At 44.2% G+C, this 21822-nt stretch overlaps 1 protein-coding gene across 2 annotated transcripts in view; it reads left to right on the forward strand.

Moving 5' to 3' along the window:
* ZFC3H1 (zinc finger C3H1-type containing) overlaps nucleotides 1-21822 on the forward strand; it is a 156083-nt gene that overhangs the window by 99046 nt on the left and 35215 nt on the right. For both annotated transcript variants that reach the window (XM_077468543.1, XM_077468544.1), the window contains exons 19-21: nucleotides 7629-7730; nucleotides 10486-10599; nucleotides 12706-12895. In XM_077468543.1, coding sequence (XP_077324669.1) covers nucleotides 7629-7730; nucleotides 10486-10599; nucleotides 12706-12895 — 406 coding nt within the window. The remainder of the gene's footprint in view (nucleotides 1-7628; nucleotides 7731-10485; nucleotides 10600-12705; nucleotides 12896-21822) is intronic.

Consider the following 21822-nt stretch of genomic DNA (forward strand, 5'->3'; position numbering starts at 1 on the left):
TGCTTTGGGTTTACTAAACCCCCCCCCCCCCCCCCCCCAATCTGTTCATTTTTTTTCTTATCCATTCATGGCTAAGAAAGCTTATGTATTCTGAGAGCACCTAGATAAATAGTTTTTTCCTCTGAAAAAAATCTCAATACTTTATTCAATGGAGGAAGGGTTTTAAGGGGAGTTCCAGCAATTAACGCTGCTACATCCTCTGTAAAGAAAAAAACGGACTTGTCCAGTAGACAATGCTCATATGCTAAGGGTCCAACAGATAGAGAAGTTGGAGTTCCTGGTTTAAAAAAAAAATATTTTTTTATTCCTTATCAGCAGGCCCAGGATTTGGCCGGCATATCCGAAGCGTTCTGTTTTACCGTTGATGCTCTATGAAAGATTCTATTCTCCAGGCCTTATGGCTTATGCTAGGGCTGGTACATGTGCATAGAACCCTATGGTTGAAAAATGGTCAGCCGAAGCACCATGCAAAAAGCTGTTTGCCTTTTTAGGGTGGAATTTGGAGACGATCTGGATAGTATATCCATAGAATTTCTAATGGGAAAAGTTCCCCTTTTTCCGGTTAAGGAGAAGTTTTAGTATTTTTCTTTTTAAATGTGCTTCTTCTCCAGTGTCAGGGGCATATGCCTCCAGGCAGTTATGACGGTCTCCACCGTTGGGTTTCAGGAGGTAAACCTCAGGGTCAGTCCCAGGGTCAAAAGAAGACCTGGTGGAGATAACCCACAAAACAAGATACTAAAGCCTTATGAAAAAGCACCCCTGCTCGCTCGAGTGGAGGGAAGGCTTCTACAGTTTTCAAGGGTCTGGCTGGAACAATGTCAAGACAGATGGGTGGCTTCCTCAATTTCTCTAAGTTACAAACTAAAGTTCAGAGGATTCCCGTCTCCTCGTTTTGCCAGATCTAACGTTCCCAGAGATCCAGTAAAAAGTCTTTCTAGCTTCGAATCATCTCTTGTCTGAGTGATATCGGTGGTCCCCTTGGTAGAGCAAGGTTGAGGGATTTATTCAAACCTTTTCACGGTTCAAAAACCGTACAAGATGTCAGACCCATTTTAGATCTCAGAGATCTAAACCGGGTTTGAATATCCATTCTTTTCGCATGGAGTCAATACGATCAGAAGTCTCCATCCTACAAGGGGGAGAACTTTTTGGCGTCAATCGACATCAAGGATGCTTTTCCATGTCCCATTTTTGTTCCCCACCATACATTTTTATGCTTCTAGGTAGAAAAGCTTCATTTCCAGTTTTTAGCTCTGCCTTCGGTCTAGCTACTGCACCTCAAGTGTTTTACAAAGTTCCTGGTTCCTCCTTTAGCCTGGAGTAACGTTATAACTTGAGCTAGGACTCAAAGTATAATGTTACTAGCCTACCTAGACAATCTACTGATCAATCGGTAGCCTGCTTTAAATCCAAAGTTTGGTCACCACGGTAAGCTTAACCTGGAATACCTAGGTTGGATTCTCAACCTAGATAAATCTTCTTAAAACTTTCAAGGAGATGGCAGTACTTGGAGCTGATCATAGATACAGCTCAGAAGAGTGTTCTTGCCTCAGGAAAGGATCGGTTCCATAAGTGAACTGATTCAGTTGATCAAGACAAAGAATCCTATTAGATTTTGCATGAAATTATTGAGAAAAAGATGGTGGCTTCTTTGAGGCCGTTCCTTATGCACAGTTTCATTCAAGACTGCTGCAAAACAGTATCCTGTCAACTTGACCACTGATCTAGAAGGTCCAAGCTCTGGACCAATGTGTTTATCCCCCAGAGTGCGTCAGAGCCTCAGTGGTTGATATCAAAGAGTCTTCAGAAAGGAAGATCCTTTCTACCAGTTACCTAGAAGATGGTAACAGATGCCAGCCTTCTGGGCTGGCCTGGATGCTCAGACTACAGACTGGTCCTATCAGGATCCAATCCGATAATGTCACAGCTATGGCCTATATCAATCAACAAGGGGGCATGAGAAGTCGTGCAGCCCAGATAGAGGTGGATCACATTCTATCTTGGGAAACCGACATTCCTTACCTATGAGCAATTTTCATTCCAGGGATAGAGAATTGGCAGGTGAACTAATTGAGTTACCCACAATTTTTCCCGGGAGAATGGTCCCTTCACCCTGATATTTTTTTGTCAATATGCCAAAAATGGGGAGTTCCGGACGTGGATCAGTTTGCATCCAGGTTCAACAACACGATCAACAACTTTGTGTCAAGGGCAAGGGATCCCATGGCGTACTGAACGGATGCCTTGGTTTTTCAGTGGGATCAGTTTTTCATTGATTTTATACATTCCCTATGGTTTAAAGAGGAAAATTCCTCCTTTTCATATTAAAGCACTCTTCTCCAGGGCTGTTACTACTTCTTGGGCAGTGCATCACCAAGCCTCCATGGCTCAGATCTACAAGGCTGCAACTTAGTTTTCAGTACATTTACCAGATTGTCTAGCCTTTGGGCGATATGTACTGTAGACTGCAGTTTGAGTCCTCTAGTCTCTTGTTACCCTACTTTTGTTGTCTCCCTCCCTTCAGTTGGCATTGGTATTGGACATCCCACATAGTAACTACTATGGCTCTGTGTCCCATGATGTACGATAAGAAAATAGGCTTACCTGTAAAATCCTTTTCTTTGAAGTACATCACGTGACACAGAGGTCCCTCCCTTTCTTTGGTATACACATGTATTGCTGTGCTACAAAACTGAGGTACTCCCACCAGTGGGAGGGGTTATATAGGGAGTGCACTTTTTAATTTAGGATGTGCCAGTGTCCATCACCTGAAGGTGGTTTATAACCCACATAGTAACTACTATGCCACTGTGTCCCGTGATGTACTTCAACGATTTTTTTTTTTATTACAGGTAAGCGGTTATTAAAATCCTATTGCTTCAGGTACTACATTATCTAGTGCATCCAAGGAGTTATTGTCAAGGTTCCTTTGTTTCGAAAGGGGCACAGGGTTTTACTCAAACCTGTTTACGGTTCAGAAACCAAACAAACACGAGGCCCATTTTGGACCTAAGGTCCCTGAAAAAGTATCTATTGATACAGTCCTTTTCGGATGGAGTCTGTTCGCTCAGTAGTAACCTCACTCCAGTGGGTATACTTTATAGCCTCCATCAATGTAAAGGCTGCGTACTTACACATGCCTATCTTTCAGACTCATCAGAGGTTCCTACGTTTTGCAGTAGAGGAACGTAATTTTCAATTTGTGGCTCTACCCTTCGGGCTTGCTACCGTTCCCTGGGTGTTCACAAAGGTCCTAGCACCAGTACTGGGTCTTTTAAGGGTCCAAGGGATCCTGGTGCTTGGGTATCTTGACGACCTCCTGCTCAAAGATCACTCAGTACAGGCTTTAGAACAGAGCATAATATACACAGTGCGGTATTTAAAAAGCTTAGGCTGAATCGTAAATACCAAAAAGTCAGCCTTGAGACCAGCTCAAAGTCTAAAGTATTTAGGTCTGATCCTAAACACAGTCCAAGCGTAAGGATCTGTGCCCTGAAGGATCAGGTGTGTCAGATAAGGGGCACCAGACAACCCTCCATTTGGCACTGTGTATGAGTCTTCTAGGGAGTATGGTATCCTCCTTTGAGGCAGTGCCCTATGCCCAGTTCCATTCCAGGCCCTTACAACAAGACATCCTGTTGGCTTGGTACACAGGAAGAAAAGGTCCGGATTATCCAATGTGCTTATCTGCTCAGGCATGCTTATGCCCAAACTAGTGGTTGCAGGATCATAACCTTCAAAAAGGAAAATCCTTTCTCCCGGTAACTTGGAGTACGGACTCTAGATACCAGTCTTTCTCAGGCTGTGGAGCGACCCTAGACGGGCTCACAGCTCAGGGGAAATGGTCAGGGACAGAGCAGACCCTGCCTATCAACATCCAAGACTTACGGGCAGTACATCTCGCTCCTACTGTCCTGGACGGTGGAGCTTCAGAACTGCCCCATCAGGGTTTAGTCTGACAATTCCATGGCAGTGGCCTATATAGACCACCAAGGCTTTACTAGGAGTTCAGCTCTGAAGGAGGTGAACTACATACTAGCCTGGGCAGAGGAACGTGCCAATTATATCAGCAGTCCATATCCCGGGAGTAGAGAACTGGAAGGCAGTATATCTCAGCCAGCAGATCTGCCTGGGGGAAACCAGTGGTATTACAGGAAATTTGCTAACGTTGGGGATGGCCAGAGGTCGACCTACTGGCATCCAGGTTCAAACACAAGCTACAGAAGTTTTTGTCTCTAACAAGAGATCCTCTGGCAATTGGAGCAGATGCTCTGATATTTCCATGGAGCCAGTACTCCCTGGTTTATGCTTTCCCTCTGATCCTTTTCTCTTCCACAGTTGTTGCGCAGGATTCGGAGACGGGGGGTTCCAGTCATTCTGGTGGCACCAGCCTGGGCCAGAAGGCCCTGGTTCCCGGAGATTGTGAGACTGACAATAGACGGGCTAAGGAGGCTTCCACGTCTCCCCAATCTACTGTCCTCAAGGTCCTATATTCCACCCTAATTTACAGTCTCTAAGTTCGCGGCTATTGAAGCAAGGGTGTTAAAGGACCCTGGCATCTTGGGACTCTAGAGAATGCTAGGGAGATTTATCATAAGGTATGGAAGACTTATTGCTTTGTGTGAAGCCAGAAAATGGCATCCTCAGAAATATGTGATTGGGAGAAAGGTTTAGGCCCTATCTGTATTCTTCCAAAGGCCCTTTATGCAAAGGGCAACTCGCTTGCTATCCCTATTAGGTCACCCTATGTGTCCTTGGGACTTGAAATTGGTGCTGTCTGTGTTAGAGAAACAACCATTTTAATCTAATAAGGAAATACCATTAGGCTCGGTTCACACAGGGGGCGATGCGAGGCGACATGACTTGCCGCGCCGCGACCTCAGCGGCGACTTTCAAATGACTTCTGTATAGAAGTCAATGCAAGTCGCCCGAGGTCGCCCAAAAGTAGTACAGGAACCTTTTTTCTAAGTCGGAGCGACTCGAGTCGCTCCTCTTAGAACGGTTCCGTAGTACAAAACGGGGGCGACTTGTCAGGTCGCGGCACGGCAAGTCGTGTCGCCTCGCGTCGCCCACTGTGTGAACCGAGCCTTAGACTTGCTGTCATGCAAGTTAGCCTTCCTACAATCACCTCAGCTAGAAGGGTGTTGAGTTGGCGACCCTTTCATGCAGGGAACCATTCTTGATCCTTTACCATGACAGTCGTGCTACGACCTGTCGACCTTTCATTATTTTGCCTTTTTTTGCTCAGCCTCGTTAGGTGGAAGAGAGACGATTGCATTCTTTGGACATTGTTGGGCAGTCAAGGTTTATTTGTTTCGATCTGCGAAGATCCGAGGATCAGACTTTTTTTTTTTCTTTTTTCCTAAAGGACCCAAGAAGGGACAAGCAGCATCCATTGCCAATTGGGTCTGTCAGTTGGTCATTCAGGCCTACGGTCTGAAACATAAAGCTCCTTCCTTTAGGGTGAGAGCTCACTCTACCAGGGGTGTAGGAACCCCCTGGGCTTTTTGCCATTGGGTATATGTGGCTCAGATTTGTAAGGTTGCTACCTGGTCTTCATTGCATACGTTCACAAAATTTTATCAAGTGGATGTTCGAGCAACCAGGGATTCTGCTTTCGGCCGCAGTGTGCTGCGGGCTGCCGTATAAGTTCTGATGGCTATTGTTTGGCAGGGTGTCTCCCTCCCAAGTCTATTGCTCTGGGAAGTCCCAGTAGGTAATATTAGCCTGACTTTGTATCCCATGATGTATGAAATAGAAAATAGTATTTTTACGTCCTACTTACCTGTAAAATCCTTTTGAGTACTCCATGGGACACAGAGATCCCTCCCCTCTTGTTTGAAAATGTAGTGCTTGCTACAAAACTAATGTACTTCCTGTATGGGAGGGGATATATAGGGGGTCACTTCCTGTGTTAAGACCTTTGGTCTACCAGTGTCCATTCACCTAATGATGTATAACCCAGCAGGTAATGAATATTAGCCTGACTCTGGGTCCCATGATGTACTCAAAAGAATTTTACAGGTAAGTATGATGTAAAAATCCTATTTTCATGCTTATAGATTGAGTGCTCAGATGTCTTAAGCTAGACTCTGCTATGCCTGAAGGCCTGAAAGTGACAAGCATGGGTGCGAGGAAACTGAAAAAAAAACTCCTCGTGTATTTTTCCATTCATGGCTTAGTGATGGATGTTTTGTGTGAAGATTGGAAACCTCCAGAAAAGGTTTATGTTCCTGCTGAGTGCTCTGTGGAACAGTATGCCATTGACAGGGATTTCTCCAAAAAGTTCCTCGAAGTAGATCCAGTCTCACGCCCTGGGTCTGGTCCAGGCATCTGACTAAGAACCCTAATGGCATTAGTTAACCCCTCCTTTCAATGTCAGTTGGACCTGTCTTACATCAGTTGTTGTATTGTACTTCAGTCTTTACAGATGCAAAGAATTCTGAAAGGCTGGTCTGCTAGACCAGCCTTTAAGAAAAGAAGGGATGCTGTTTGAAGGTGAACCCCTCTGCGGGAAGTCCCTGGATGCCTACCTCAAGAAGAGTATACATGGGAAATTACACCTTTGCTCAGTAGGAACAAGCTCTCCTTTTTGTCTGAATGTGGTACAGGCTGTGAGCTTTTTTTTTATTGCTGTCATGACCTCTATCCGAAAGTCGGGTTCACTTTGAACTTTGCCCTACTGGGCCAAAAGGAGCCTTCTGCTTTGCTATCCATGATTGCTAGTTGGATTCACTTGTTCATTTCTCGTACCTGTTCTCTGAAGGATGAGGAGCCTCTTTCTGATCAAGCTTCTGTTGTGCAGCTTTTTTAGAACCTCTACTTGATCTTCTGTGTGTATATTTGCTATGTTGTACCAGGTTGATCAGGCTTCAACTGATGCCTCAGAGTTTTTCAGGTTGTGGTTGTGCTAGGGCTTTACCTCTTCTGCCTAAGATTTGGGCATTGATTCCTCAGAGGGTTCCCAAAATGTTCTTCCATCTATCAGTGCTTATTGCCCACCTCCACAGGCTGTTTTTAAATGTCCTGACTGTTTCTGGTCAAGGAAAGAAATATAGGGTTTTTAGATTTGCCGTAAAGCATGCTGGTTAGAGAGGTGGTTATATGTGGGGTGAACCTGCAATTTTTCATCCAACTGTTGCTTAAAGCCCTCAACACCAAGAAAAAGATAGTAATCGAAATACAAATTTCTTTCTTCCTCTTTTCTTTCTTTTTTTCTTTTTCTTTTTTTGTTCCTCCCCCCCCCATCACTTGATACTCCCTGCTCTACACATGCCCAGGTAGCAATCACAATTTTTTTCAGATTTCTTTATGACCTTGTAACCTGTCCTTTAAAATTGGAACATATATTCCCCCCACCCCCATTCTCTGTCTTGTGTAGTTATGTAATATAACTTTTAAACACAATCAGTAGTTTCCAATCCAATAGTTTTCTCCAATCCTAGCCATTCCCAAACGTAGGTCAAAATAAGCCTAAATATTTCATTTCCGGACTAAGAACTGGCTGTATATGCCCCATAGCAACCAATTAGAACTACACTGTACTCCAACTGTCTTTTCTCAGGCAAGTTATAATCGGATGTCGTGATATGTCCTTCTATGTCTGAAATGTTCCAACTTCTTTCCAGAAAAATACGTTGACCGGCTTTTTGGAGTTAACCGGGATCGCATGTCAATGGATCTGATGTCAGTTCTTCTTGTGAGTCATGTCAATGAGAGCCGAAATCACGGTAAGTTTTTTTTTTTTGTTTTTTTTCTACCTTTTAAATTCAGTAGGGATTATTGTTTGTAAATCCTAACGCTTTTTTGGGCAAAGTGTTTCCTGTTCTGCAATTCACCTATTCCATCTCATTGTTTGGAACTGGACTATTTCTATAAGCAGGAACACTTTTGACTCTGCATTTCAGCTAATGCAAAAAGCAGACATCAGGTGACCTAGTTTACCCCCTTCAGCTCTTTCTCCTTGTAACATGCATTCTCTAACACTCCTTTTTGACAGCTCTGTCCACTATCCTTAAATTATCTTTCCTTCACCACTCTTTTCCTCCCACAGCATATATATCACCCTTACTTATGTCCTCTCTTTATTACTGCACCCACTAACTTCTGCTAATTCTAAATCCCCACACACAAAAAATCCCCATGACCCTGGGGCATGTCCTTTCATATAAATCCCACTCCCATATTGCCTCCCTCACCCTCCTCCTAACCTCTGGAGATTTATCCCCAAACCCCGGGCCTCCACTTAACTGTGCCCCATGCACCCATTGCCCTGCACCCTCTGGCAGCAGCCGCAATCAACACACTTTAGTTCCCATTTCTAGTCTTCCCAAGACCAGACTTCCTTTCTCTTGTGCCATTTGGAATTCCTGCTCTATAACAAACTCGCATCTCTCCATGACCTCTTTATCGCCAACTCATTTAATCTATTCGCCCTTACCAAAAGTTGGCTTCATGAATCCATCACTGCGTCTTCTGCCCTATCCCATGGTTGTCTTCTCTGGACTCGATCCCCCAGATCCAATGGATGTAAGGGAGGAGGTGTCAAAATCCTAGCCCCACATAGCACCTTTCAGGTACTTAAACCACCTCCCTCTCTGTCACTCTCCTCTTTCGAAGTTCACTGCATTCGTCTTTTCACTCCAGTTTCTCTAAGGATAGCTGTGATCTACAGGCCCCCTGGACCAGTATCAACCTTTTTTTGATGACTTCTTTGCCTGGCTACCCTACTTTCTTCTGAAATCCCCACAATCGTTGTCGGGGACTTCAACATTCCTATTAATAACACTCCTGCCACTTCCAAACTTCTCAACCTAACCTCCTCCTTTGACCTGAAGCAGTGGATACGTGCTCCTACTCACTGTGAAGGCAATACCCTTGACCTTGTTTTTTTTCTCACCTTTGCACTCCATGCAACCTCTAATTATCCATTCCCTCTCTGATCACCTCCTTTATTAGTTTCACTCTCTCCCTCTCCACCTCCTCTGCCTCCAGCTGCCTAAAAGTTACTTGCAGAAACCTACGTCATCTCAACCCTTCTCTACTCTATCAACAACCTCTACGACAAAATCTCACCCCTATCATGCACCAACCTAGCCACTTCTGTCTACAACGCCTAGCTTCTAGCCTCACTAGACTCACTGGCCACGCTCACTACACACAGAATCAGGCCCCGTCCCCTTCAGCCTTGGCAAACGGATGATACCAGTAGAAGTCTGAAAAAACATAGTTGTGCTTATGAGCGCCTGTGGCCTAAGACTCAGATTTCAACCAATATATATCTGCCCTCCAAAGATACAATTCCAGCCTCCTTGCTGCCAAGCAGACCTAGTTCATCACTCTCATAAACAACTTATCCCGTCCCCTTCAACTCTCTACTAAGTCCTCCACCCGCCAACTCACTCACTGCCCAGGCAATCGCCAATCACTTCAAAAAGAAGATTGATACAAGTCACAAGGAGATCTCTACTGTTCGGATGCCCTCCACGCTTTACACTTCATGTCCGCAGATACAATCATTATTTCCCTCTTTCAACCCCACCATTATAGACAAGGTTGTTAAACTACTTGCTAACATCCACTTTACCACCTGCCCTCTGGTTCCTGTTCCCTTGCAAATGCTACATTCACCCTCTGGCTTTATGCTACACTCTCTAACCAATGTCTTCAATCTCTCCCTCTCTTCTGTCATCTTCCCCAACTCTCTAAAACATGCACTTGTCAGACCCATACTTAAAAAGCCCTCACTGGACCCATCCAATCTTAACCTACGCCACATCTCCTTGCCCCCCCCTCTTATCCAAACCCCTTGAACATCTGGTCTATAACCGACTAAGCATCCACCTCACTTATAATGGCTCCTCCTCTCCCCCCCTCTCTCTCTCTCTCTCTCTCTCTCTCTCTCTCTCTCTCTCTCTCTCTCCCTCTCTCCCCCTCTCCCCCTCTCCCCCCCCCCCCCCCCCCCCTGGAGCTCACGTTCCACGCCCCGACTCCAGGCCAGCGAGCAAGGCTTCTTACCCATTTAAAGTTTGAGAATAGGTTGATCTCTCTCCCCCTCCTCAAATCTTGTGAGCAGGGAGACTGAGCCACACTTTGCTTCTATAGTTGCACACAGCCCAGCTCGGGAGTGAGTCTGCAGGTGTGCTACCATAGCAAGTGGCTATGGGTATGTGCTTAGAGGGACCATGAGCACTGGTAGGGAACCCCAGAAGAGGAGGTTTGGGGCTGCACTGTGCATTACTATTGAAAAAAAAAAAGCCTTTACAACACCTTTTAAATAGGTAAATCAACAGTCTTCTTTGTAAGACTGTTCTCCGTTCAAAACACAAATGTGTTTTATATCTCTTCATCCAGTGAAGATAAATTTGTATTAGAGAAAAATAAACCTATTTTACATCCATTTTTTTTTTTTTTGTTCCTTTTGATATATTGATTTTAATTTAGTGCAATCGTGATTTAATATTTCTGTAATCTTGTTTTTCACAGTCCCCCCACACACTACATATAAAGATAAGAGGAAATGGAAGCCTATGTACTGGAAAAAACCTGTTTCAGATAGTAGCAGCAGTGATGAAGAGACTACAAAAGCAGTTAACTGTGGTAAGATTGATTTGTAAATACCAAGTTATGTTAGACAGTTCATTGAGTTCAACCAATAGAAAAGTAAATAAACAGATCAAAATCTTGCATAAACTCAAAAGCGGCATTTGATCCAGAGGAATGTTAACCCAAAAAATAGTTCAGATTCTGGTTCCTTAAAGCAGATTACACAGTGCTTGTGCTGTGTAATCTGCCCACCACTAAACTGTAAAAAAAAAAAAAAAAAAAAAACTGACCACGATAACAGGGTTGTCCAGCCCTGACCACCGTGGTTAGAGTACATCCCTCCGTCATACGTAGCTGTCCTATCTGCTCTCCTCTCTCTCCTTTCACCCTCCTTCCTGCCTGTCGGCTCCCTCTCTCTGTCTCCGTCTACGCCCCCCTGCCACTACTATTAAAAATTAAAAACCTACAGTTGTCACTGCCAGCCCCTCTATTAGAGGCTAGCACACCACACTATGTAAGTCCTTTTGTAAAAACAAGCGTTGTAGCTTTTTAGAGCTGTCACATGGGGCACATGACTCGCGACCGCTTTACAGCTCCGCTACCTTGCTTCTGCGGGAGGTCACGTGATCTCCACGGCTGACGTCGGAGACGGATCATGGCCCCTCCCGCAGAAGCTATTTTACACTTGACAAACTCTTTAACCTGCCTGGCGGTATGATTCAGTCTGGAATTAGGTGCTGAAAGCGGTACAATTATTTTGTATGGAAATCTGGCGTTTTATTTTGTAGTCCTGTAATTCTTAGGAATAACGCTCTTAAATCTCTTCAAGCCAGAGTCTAGCAGACATCCCGGGTATGATAAAGTTTATAATATAATAAAGAATAATAAAAATTGTTCAATAATGTAATCAAATCCTAAAACACTGAAAAAGGGACACTTTCTGGTTGCTATGAACAATCTCCAAATTCCAGGCAGAAAAAACAGTATTTATATAAAAGTGCATGCAGGGCACTGCACAGACCACTAGGGACAAAGGGGTGTGTAATTTTGTAATACAGTACTGTAATCTGTAAAATTACAGTGCTGTCTGTTTTGTGTGTTTTTACTTTTTTGAATTTGCTGCCGTTCTCCGCTCCGTGCGCTGTAATGTCGAAGGGAATGGAGCTCGGCGGCATTCGGCACTGTGAATCGAGCGGAGGACAGCTCGATCACACAGCGCGGGGGACATCGCTGGATCCAGGGGACAAGGTAAGTAACTCTCCATGTGTCCTCCCTGCATCCAGCGATGCGATCCCGAGTCTGGCTCGGGGTTACCGCTCCTGCTAGTAAATTCCCAACCTGAGCCACACTCGGGATTACCGCTAGGGAGGCTATAAGAACATTGTAAAGTGTGATCCAATTTGCTCTAACAGGGAAAAGGTTCCTTTCTGATCTGTAAGCCAAGAGAAGTTCCTTGGATCATGATTCAACAGTGATATAAAAACAATATACCCAAGAGAAAGTCATATGCTGGGCTAGTTCCATATAATGGTGCGAGATATTGTAAGCTTCGGGCAAAAACAGATCCAGATTTATGTGCGTATGTCAAGTGATTTCCTGGAATAATTTCCACTTTTAATGTATTCTCAGGGCATATAAAACCAAAACCATGGGGTGCTTTTCTCGTGATAATGGCGAGTCACATCTCATGGTTATGTCTCCAGGACAGGGAGTCAGAGAAATTCTCCCCTACAGACAAAAACCTTAGCGATTTCCCATCTAAGCCAGAACAAAGAAAAAAAATTGGTTTGAGAGCTAGTGTTTCCAAAACCACTCTGTAGAAATGAAACCAGTGACTGGTTGATTTGCTGTTGAAAGTGCTTGTATCACTAGCTTTCCTATTATCAAATTTTCTTAATAAACCTTGCATTTTTTTATTTTTTTTATATAAATCTAATATATTAGCAAAAAAGAAACATTTCTTGGAACAAAAAAACATGCTATAGAGGACATAGGATTATCCAAACCTTGCATTCTTCACCTTGTCGCTCCATAGATGACCATAAAGAAAGCCATGATGCATATCATTGACATGCTTGTGCTAGCATTGCTTTTCTAGCAATACTTTTTGGAGGTCAACAGCTGATCTGATATTTCTTGTCCCATTTTTTTCACCTACAGTTCCATCAAGTTCCCCAGAGCTCAAAACAAAGGTTCCTATTCATGATGGTGTTGTCACTACAGATGATGTCAGGTATTTCACAAATGAGACTGATGACATTTCTAACCTGGAAGCAAGCGTGCTTGATAACCCTCAAGGTATTCAGCTGTGGATCAAGTTGGCATACAGGTGCTTAAATCAAAATGAAGGGTAGGTGATCTTGGTTTCTTTTCAGTGAATGTGGCATTTTATTCTAGCAATAATTGGTGTGATTTATTTCAGCTGCTAAATAATTAAATTTTTCCTCCTACTGTTAGCTTCTGTTCATTGACAAAACAACAATTGGCTTATTGTTTTAGAGCACTAAGCAGTAACTAACTATTGTATGTCTACTTTTTGCGTTTTGGGCACTTAATATAAAAATGTGACAGTTTAATTTTTTTTAAAACAAAGTAGAAATCAATTATTTGCTCTGCCTTTTGTACACCTTTTATCTAAAAACAATTGCTGATTTTTTACAGCACTGGCTTAAGGTGTAGGTAAAAAGTTATGCCTTCCCCCACCCACCAGGATTAAAAAATAAAAATTCCAGTGTCTGATGCGACGCTGACCCATTTTACAATACATCAGCCTGCGCTGGGTAGTTTTTGCTAGCCATGTGCAGCCTCGTATCTGTTGTATTGACAGGCACTGCAATGTAGATTAAATTATATTTATTATAAAAGATTTTGTAGATGTATTTTATATTTCCGACAGCCCTAAGCAAGTGTAGAGACATTCTGAAGTCTCAGCTGCTGTTCAATAGACCTGAATTGGTAGGGAATCAGAGTAGTCACACTGCTGAATGGCTTACAGGGGGACATATTTTTTTTTCCTCCTCATCCTCTCTCCTAGTATAATTAACCACTTCAATACAGGGCATTTATACACCCTTCCTTCCCAGACCAATTTTTAGCTTTCAGCGCTCAGACTTTGAATGCCAATTACTTAGTCATGCAACACTGTACCCAAACAAATTTATTATTTTTCCATAAAAATAGAGCTTTCTTTTGGTATTTAATCACCACTGGGTTTTTTATTTTTTGAGATATAAGTGAAAAAAGAGCGAAAATTTTCCAAATAAGTAATTTTTGTTCATAAATTTGGGCCAAAATTTATACTGCTACATCTCTTTGGTAAAAATAACCCAAATTAGTGGATGATATTTAGTCTCTTTGAAAGTTAGTCTACAAGCTATGGTGCAAATCATTGAAAATTGATCACACCTGATGCACTGACGGCCGATCTCATTTCTTGAGGCTCTGAAATGTCAGGAAAGTACAAATACCCCCCAAATGACCCCTTTTTGAAAAGTAGACAGTCCAATGTATTTAGTAAGAGGCATCGTGAGTTTTTCAAGTTGTAATTTTTCCCACAATTCTTGGGGAAAGTTTTTTTTTTATTATTTATTTTATTTTTTTTACAAAATTGTCAAGTTATTTCTCATACACAGCATATGCATACTTCCACTTACACCCCAAAATACATTCCGAAACTCTTCCCAACTATGGCGATACCACATGTGTGGGACTTTTACACAGGCTGGCCACACAGAGAGGTCCAACATGCAGGGAGCACCGTAAGGGGTTTTAGGAGCATAAAAGACACCTCTAATTTCCTAACGACCTATTACATTTGTGAAGGCCCTGGAGCACCAGGACAATGGAATTACCCATGAAATTACCCCATTTTGGAAAACAAACACCCCAAAATATATTCTATGAAGCATTATGAGTCTTTTAAATGGTTAATTTTTTTACACAAGTCTTCAGAAAACGTGGAAAGAAAATGAAAATCTTTTTATTTTTTATTTTTTTATAAAATATTTCTAACACATAGCATGTATATAGCAAAAATTACACCCCAAAACACATTCTGCTACTCCTCCTGAGTATTGCGATACCACATGTGTGAGACTTTTACACAGCCTGGCCATATACAGAGGTCCAACATGGAAGTAGTACCTTCAGGCGTTCTAGGAGCATAAATTGCACATCTCATTTCGTTCCTACCTATCAAACTTTTGAAGGTCCTGGAGCACCAGGACAATGGAATTACCCACAAAATGACCCCATTTTGGAAAGATAACACCTCAACGTGTATTCTGAGGCATGGTCTGCAAATAGGTACTCTGATACTCTGACAGGCTGGTGACAGGTACTCGGGTACTCAGATGAACTGTGAAAGGTACTCGGGTACTCAGATGGGCTGTGACGGGTACTCGGATGGGCTGTGACGGGTACTCGGATGGGCTGTGACGGGTACTCGGATGGGCTGTGACGGGCACTCGGATGGGCTGTGACGGGTACTCGGGCACTCAGATGGGCTGTGACGGGTACTCGGGCACTCAGATGGGCTGTGACGGGTACTCGGGCACTCAGATGGGCTGTGACGGGTACTCGGGCACTCAGATGGGCTGTGACGGGTACTCGGGCTCTCAGATGGGCTGTGACGGGTACTCGGGCTCTCAGATGGGCTGTGACGGGTACTCGGGCTCTCAGATGGGCTGTGACGGGTACTCGGGCTCTCAGATGGGCTGTGACGGGTACTCGGGCTCTCAGATGGGCTGTGACGGGTACTCGGGCTCTCAGATGGGCTGTGACAGGTACTCGGGCTCTCAGATGGGCTGTGACGGGTACTCGGGTGGGCTGTGAAGGGTGATGACAGGTACTTTGATGGCTGGTGACAGGTCCTCTTTATTGGAGGGGGGGGGGGGTGGTAATCTGTGTGTTGGTAGGTACACTAGACGGTAACGAGATGTTACCGCAATCTCCTGACTTAGTGTGTGAGGAGGAGAACCCAGTAACATCTCGTTACCGCGGTTTGTTTACGTACTGTGACTGGCTGTGATTGGACACAGCCGGTCACGTGGTAGAGCCAATCTCATTGGCTTTTTACTGCGATCCGGGTTGCGCTATGTCAGGGTGACAAGCTGCATCCCTGATTTCCGCTCTGCATGTGCCCTAGGCACGTGCACGAGTTCTGTGACCGGCTGTGATTGGACATGGTCTGTCACGTGTATCGGGGGGTGGATGGGGATGAAAATCCCACAAATCGAGGATGGGCTGTGTCCGAGGGACGCGCCTCATCCACGATTGCCACGCGGAGGTCCCCCGGGGGCCCGCAGGGGCGGCGAAATACAGAGGCCGTCATATGACGTCCACTCAGGATGGGAGATCCCATTTGACTATGGCCTGGTATTGAAGTGGTTAAGCCAGATTGGTCAGACTAGGTTGCTTCCACACTCCAGCATGTTTTTCAAACTAGGTGCCATGGATGCAGCCTATTTTAAAATGTTTTTTCTTTTCTTACATCAGGAGACACAGCCATAGTACTTTGTGGGTTATAGGGCCACTGATAGGTGATGGACACTGGCATGCCTTAAGGCAAGAAGTGTACTCCCTATATAACCCCTCCCACTACTGGGAGCCCTCAGTTTTTTCACCAGTGTCTAAGGTGTTGGTCATGAGTAAAGATGTGCTGAACTCCACTGGAAGCTTCCTTGCTGGGGCTAGCCATGCTAACCGGATCCGTTCTGATGTCCTTTTTCATGGGCTAAATGAATGGTACCCAGGCCTCATGTCCGAAGAAACAAGGTTTTGCTTGCGAGCGCTTCTTTTTTTAGAGAGCGGGACCCTGGGATCCAGTACTTTTTGGTAGTAAGATAACGTTTTTGGCAGGGTGCTGTCGCAGGACCAGGATTGAGGGTAACCTGAGGTTCCCCTGTTCCTGAAGGTTTTCTAAAGGTTTCAGAGCCCACCGCGAAGGGTGAGGATTGGGTTTAATCTCAGATAACCCAGCTGGGAGGTAAGGTAAGGGAGATTTTCTCAGGAATTTCTCCTATAATGCTGTCATGCCTATTTGTCACCACTGGGGGCTGTATTGAGCACTCACCAACCTGATGCTAGAAACAGCGCAGACGCCTTAATTTCTCCTTTCCTCCAGAAAGAAAAGGGGGTCTGGTTCTCCTCCTGCACCCCAATGTTGTTGTTTTTTTAAAAGCAGTTTCCTTTCTTTTTAAGGCCGTTCAGTGGAGGATTTACACCAACCCCCTCCCCCCCTCCATGTCTGCTCTTTCACAGGACGCCGCTCACGCGGGAATACACTTTCCTTTGAAAGGAAAGGGGGGGCTTGTAATTTGCGTGTGTGTGTGGGGGGGGGGGGCGTGGCTAACTGCTTCAGACGCCAGCCACACGTGCAGGAAGTTGTTAAAGCACTGTATGTGTGTAGCTGCTGCTGGCTGTGGAGGGACACAGCAGGAGGATGGCTTGTTTCAGGTTGGTGACACAGGCATTTCCCTTTGACACATTGTACTTTACCAAGCTAGGATTAATAGCGGCTATATGCGCTGGACTAAAACCTAGCAGTGTACATTCTTTTGCTGGTAGTGCCTCTGTTTTATGCTTCAGGTTATGAGTGGTAATGGGACCAGGAACTCCTCTAAGGGTTCTAAAGGGGTCTATGGTTTCACAATAAACTAAATCCATTTCCAAAAGAATGCCATCCCCTTCTGAGAGGGATGCGGTTGGTCAGATTGAGCTGTCAGGGGGGAACTGTTGTTGCAGCTGTGCTAGACACTTCAGTCCCTGTATATACCACACAAGGTTTTTCTTCTACCATTTGGAATTTGGAAAGAAGATCAATGCTATGATATCACTCCATAGTGGGGCCAAACATAGCAGATTCCCATCTAGTGCTCAGGACCCTCTGAGGTGCAGGAGGCTGGGGATCAGTTGGATCTTCCCAAAGATTTGGAAGATGCTTATTTATCTTCTTCAGAGGATCCTAATATAGGAGTAACAGCACAAGACAGGTTGCTTCTGCACTCCCTTACTAAATTGGTTTGTTCAACCTTTTTTTGCTGCCTGCAGCGCAGGCTTTTGAGGAACCCACCTCTAATTTGGGTTCATTAGAACCTTCCCCATCTGGGGATGTTTTTCCTATTCATGCATGGCTAAAAAAGCTTCTATATTCTGAATGGGAACATCCGGATAAACAATATTATCCTAAGAATTCTCCACACTTTATCCTATGGAAGAGGATTTCTATAAAAAATAAAATAAAATAAAAAATATGGGGGATTCCAGCAATCGCCTCAGTGAACAGGAATCTCACATGTCCGGTGGATAATGCGCTGATGTTAAAAGATCCAACAGATAAAAAGTTGAAACTTCTTTCTAAAAGCAATATGTCTTTAGCAAGTTCAGTAGTGTAGCCAGTTCTTGCTGCAATTGGTGTATCCCAGTCCATTAAGGATCAGTTTGTGGAGATACTTAAAATTCTGCCTGATCAGCAAGCCCAGCAATGAGCTGGTGTATCAGACGCACTAGGTTTCACAGTAGATACTATGAAAGATTCTATAATTTAAGCCTCACGGCTTATGCTTGGCCTAGTGCATTCTCGCAGAGTTCTATGGCTGAAAAAATTGGTCAGCCGGAGCATCCTGTAAAAAGCTCCTAGCCAGTTTCCCCTTTTCATGGTGAACGGCTATTTGGAAATATCTGGATAAAATACACCCAAAGGATCTCTACTGGTAAAAGAGAGCTTTTCCCATTAAAGAAGTTCAAATATTTCTCTAAGCGTGCTGCCTCTCCTGTGCCAGGGGCATCAGCCTCTAGGCAGTCTCGACTGCCTCAACCGTCAGGTTCAAGGGGAAGACCCCAAGGGCAGCACCAGGGTCAGAAGAGATCTTTGAGCAGAAAGCCCACAAAGCAGGATGCTAAAGCCACCTCATGAAGGGTCGCCACACTCGCTCGGGTGGGGGGGGGGGGGGGTAGACTCCTGCAATTCTCAGAGGAACAGATGTGTGGCTTCTGCAGTTTTCTCTAGAGTTCCCAGAGTTTGTCTCCTCGTTTTTTTTCTTCGGTCAAATGTTCCCAAGGATCCAGAGAAAAAAGTCTCTCGCTCTGGATCATCTACTATCCCAGTCGGTTATATCAGAGGTTCCCTTAGTGAAACAGGGCACAGGTTTTGATTCAAACCTTTTCACAGTTCCAAAACCAAACGGAGAGGTAAGACCCATGCTAGATCTCAAAGGTCTGAATCCGCACTTATACATCCAATCCTTTTGCATAGAGTCAATCCGATCAGTTGTGTCCATCCTGCAAGGAGGGGAGTTTTTGGCTTATGTCTATCAACGATGCATATCTCCATGTGCCAATATTTCCCTCACCAGAAATTTCTGCGCTTTGAAATAAAAAAACATTATTTTCAGTTGTGACCCTGCCATTCGGTCTAGCCACAGCATCACTGGTGTTCTCAAAGATTCTGGCATAATTAGCCAGATTAAGGGCTCAGGGCATAACGGTCCTAGCCTATTTAGACGATCTACTTTTAATCATTCAGTCTCGGGTCTAAACCAGAGTCTGATCACAGCTGTAAACTTCCTGGAATCTCTAGGTTGGACACTCGATCTAGAAAAATCCTCCTTAAAACCATCAAGGAGATTACAGTACTTGGGGCTGGTTATATATACTGTACAGAAGGAGGTACTCTTACCCCAGACAAAAATCCGTTCCATTGTAGGACTAATTCAACTTATCAAAACAAAGAAAAATCCTTCCATTCGGCTGTGCATGAGATTGTTAGGGGAAATGGTGGCCTCCTTCGAGGCTGTCCCTTACGCAGTTTTCACTTAAGACTGCTTCAAAACACCATCCTGTTGGTCTTGAATAAAATAAATTTAAGCCTTGGTTTCTTCCAAATACGCTTGGCTCCCGACGTAAGTCAGAGCCTTAATTGGTGGTTATCCAGCAAAAGGGAAAATCTTTTCTACCTGTATCCTGGAAAGTGTTAACAGATGCCAGCCTTCTAGGCTGGGGAGCAGCCCTGGAAGAAGGTTCTTTCCAGGGGAGATGGTCCAGGTTACTTGCCTATCAACATTTTGGAAGATTTGGCCAGTACATCTGGCCCTAGAATCTTGGACGGTCGGACTACGGGACTGTCCTGTCGGGTTTGTTTGACAAGGCCACAGCTGTGGCTTACATCAATTACCAGGGGAGCACGAGAAGTCGTGCAGCCCAAAAAGAGGTGAATAATGTTCTAGCTTGGGCAGAACACAGCATTCCTTGCCTATCGCCAACAAATATTTCCGGGAGAATGGTCTCTTCACGACATCTTCCTAGCGATATGTCAGAGATGGGGTATTCCGGACATGGACCTATTCACGTCCAGATTCAACAACAAAGTTGACACCTTTGTGTAGAGAACAAGGGATCCACTAGCAGGCAGAACAGACGCATTAGTCTTCCCATGGGATCAGTTTTACTGATGTATGCGTTTCCTCCAGTTCTACTACCGCGCCTTCTTCACAGGATCAAGCAGAAACGAACGTAGGGGATTCTCACGGCCCCAGCGGGTCCCAGAATATCTTGATTTACTGAGATCCTAAAGATGGCAGTAGGAGTCCTTCAGACTCTGCCATTATAGCCATACCTTTTTGCACAAGGTTCGGTATTCCATCCTACCTTACGGATGAAAAATTGAATGGATTTGACTGTTGAATTCCACTTTATAAAGGATCGTGGGTGATCTCTTTCGGTAGTGTCTACTTTGATTAATGCCAGGAAGCTGGCTTCCAGAATCACTTACTATAGAGTCTGGAAGGCATATGTTTTTTGGTGTGGATCCAGGGGTTGGCACCCCAGGAATTATGTCTTAGGCAGGATCCCTGATTTCCTGCAAATGGAGTCTGAAATGAAGCTGGCCTTGACTTCTATCAAAAGCCAGATCCGGTCTTGTCAGTGTTTTTTCAATGGGCTCTTCCCAATCTTTGTGCGTAGCTTATTCAGGGGTTAACACAGAATAATCCTTCTATCAAGGTACCTCTAAATCCATCAGATTTAAATTTGGTCGTATCGGCTTTGCTGAATCGGCCGTTTGAGCCTTTATGAGAAATTCCCTTGGTTCTTTTGACAAGAATGATAATCTTTCTGGTTGCCGTTTCTTCTGCTAGAAGAGTATCAGAACTAGCGGCTCTGTCTTGTCAAGAGCCATATTTGATCATGCGTAAGGATGAGGTGGTTTCATGTTCTCCATCCTGAATTCCTACCAAAAGATGTAACTGGTTTTCATTTAAACCAAGATATTCTTCCTTCTTTCGCCCCAGAGCCTCAATCTAGGGAAGAGAAAGCGCTACATTCTCTTGATGTAGTGAGAGCGATCAGAGTCTATTTAAAGGCAACCGCTCAGGTTCGCAAAACAAATGTTTTTGTTTGTACTGCCAAAGGGTCCAAAATCCACTATTTTCCAAATGGATTTGTCAAGTGATTGTTCAAGCTTCGGCTTAAAGAGGAAAATTCTTCCTTCCTCATGTTGGAGCACACTCATCCAGGGCAATTGGTGCCTCTTGGGTGGTGCATCATCGGGCCTCTGTAGCTCAGATCTCGAATGCCGCAACTTGGTCTTCAGTCCATAAGTTTATAAGATTTTATCAAATCGATATTAAAGGTCATGCGGATATTGCCTTTGGGCACAGTATGCTGCAGTATGAGTCCTCTGGCCTCCTTTTTGCCCTACTTTTTTGTTGTCTCCCTCCCTTCAGTTTCCATTGCTGTGGGACATCCCACATAGTAAGTACTATGGTTCTGTGTCCCCTGATGCAAGTAAAGAAAACAGGATTTTTATAACGGCCTACCTGTAAAATCCTTTTCTTTGATGTACATCAGGGGACACAGGTCCCTCCCTTCTTGGTATACAATTGTATTGCTTGGCTACAAAACTGAGGACTCCCAGTAGTGGGATGGGTTATATAGGGAGTACACTTCTTACCTTACGGTGTACCAGTGTCCATCACCTATCAGTGGCACTATAACCCACATAGTAAGTACTATGGCTCTGTGTCCCCTGATGTACATCAAAGAAAAGCTGTTGTAAAAAAACAGGTTTTTTATGTACAGTGGGGATGGAAAGTGTTTGAGATTCCCTTAAATTGTTCACTTTGTTATATTGCAGCCATTTGCTAAAATCATTTAAGTTCATTTTTTTCCTCAATGTACACACAGCACCCCATATTGACAGAAAAACACACATTGTTGATTTTTTTTTTTTTTTTTTTTATAAATCTGCAAAAATCACATGGTCCTAAGACCCCTTTCACA

This window comes from Lithobates pipiens, unplaced genomic scaffold (assembly GCF_037356315.1).
Source record: "Lithobates pipiens isolate NorthernLeopardFrog02 unplaced genomic scaffold, aLitPip1_a1.2 Scaffold_8, whole genome shotgun sequence".
NCBI lineage: Eukaryota > Metazoa > Chordata > Amphibia > Anura > Ranidae > Lithobates > Lithobates pipiens.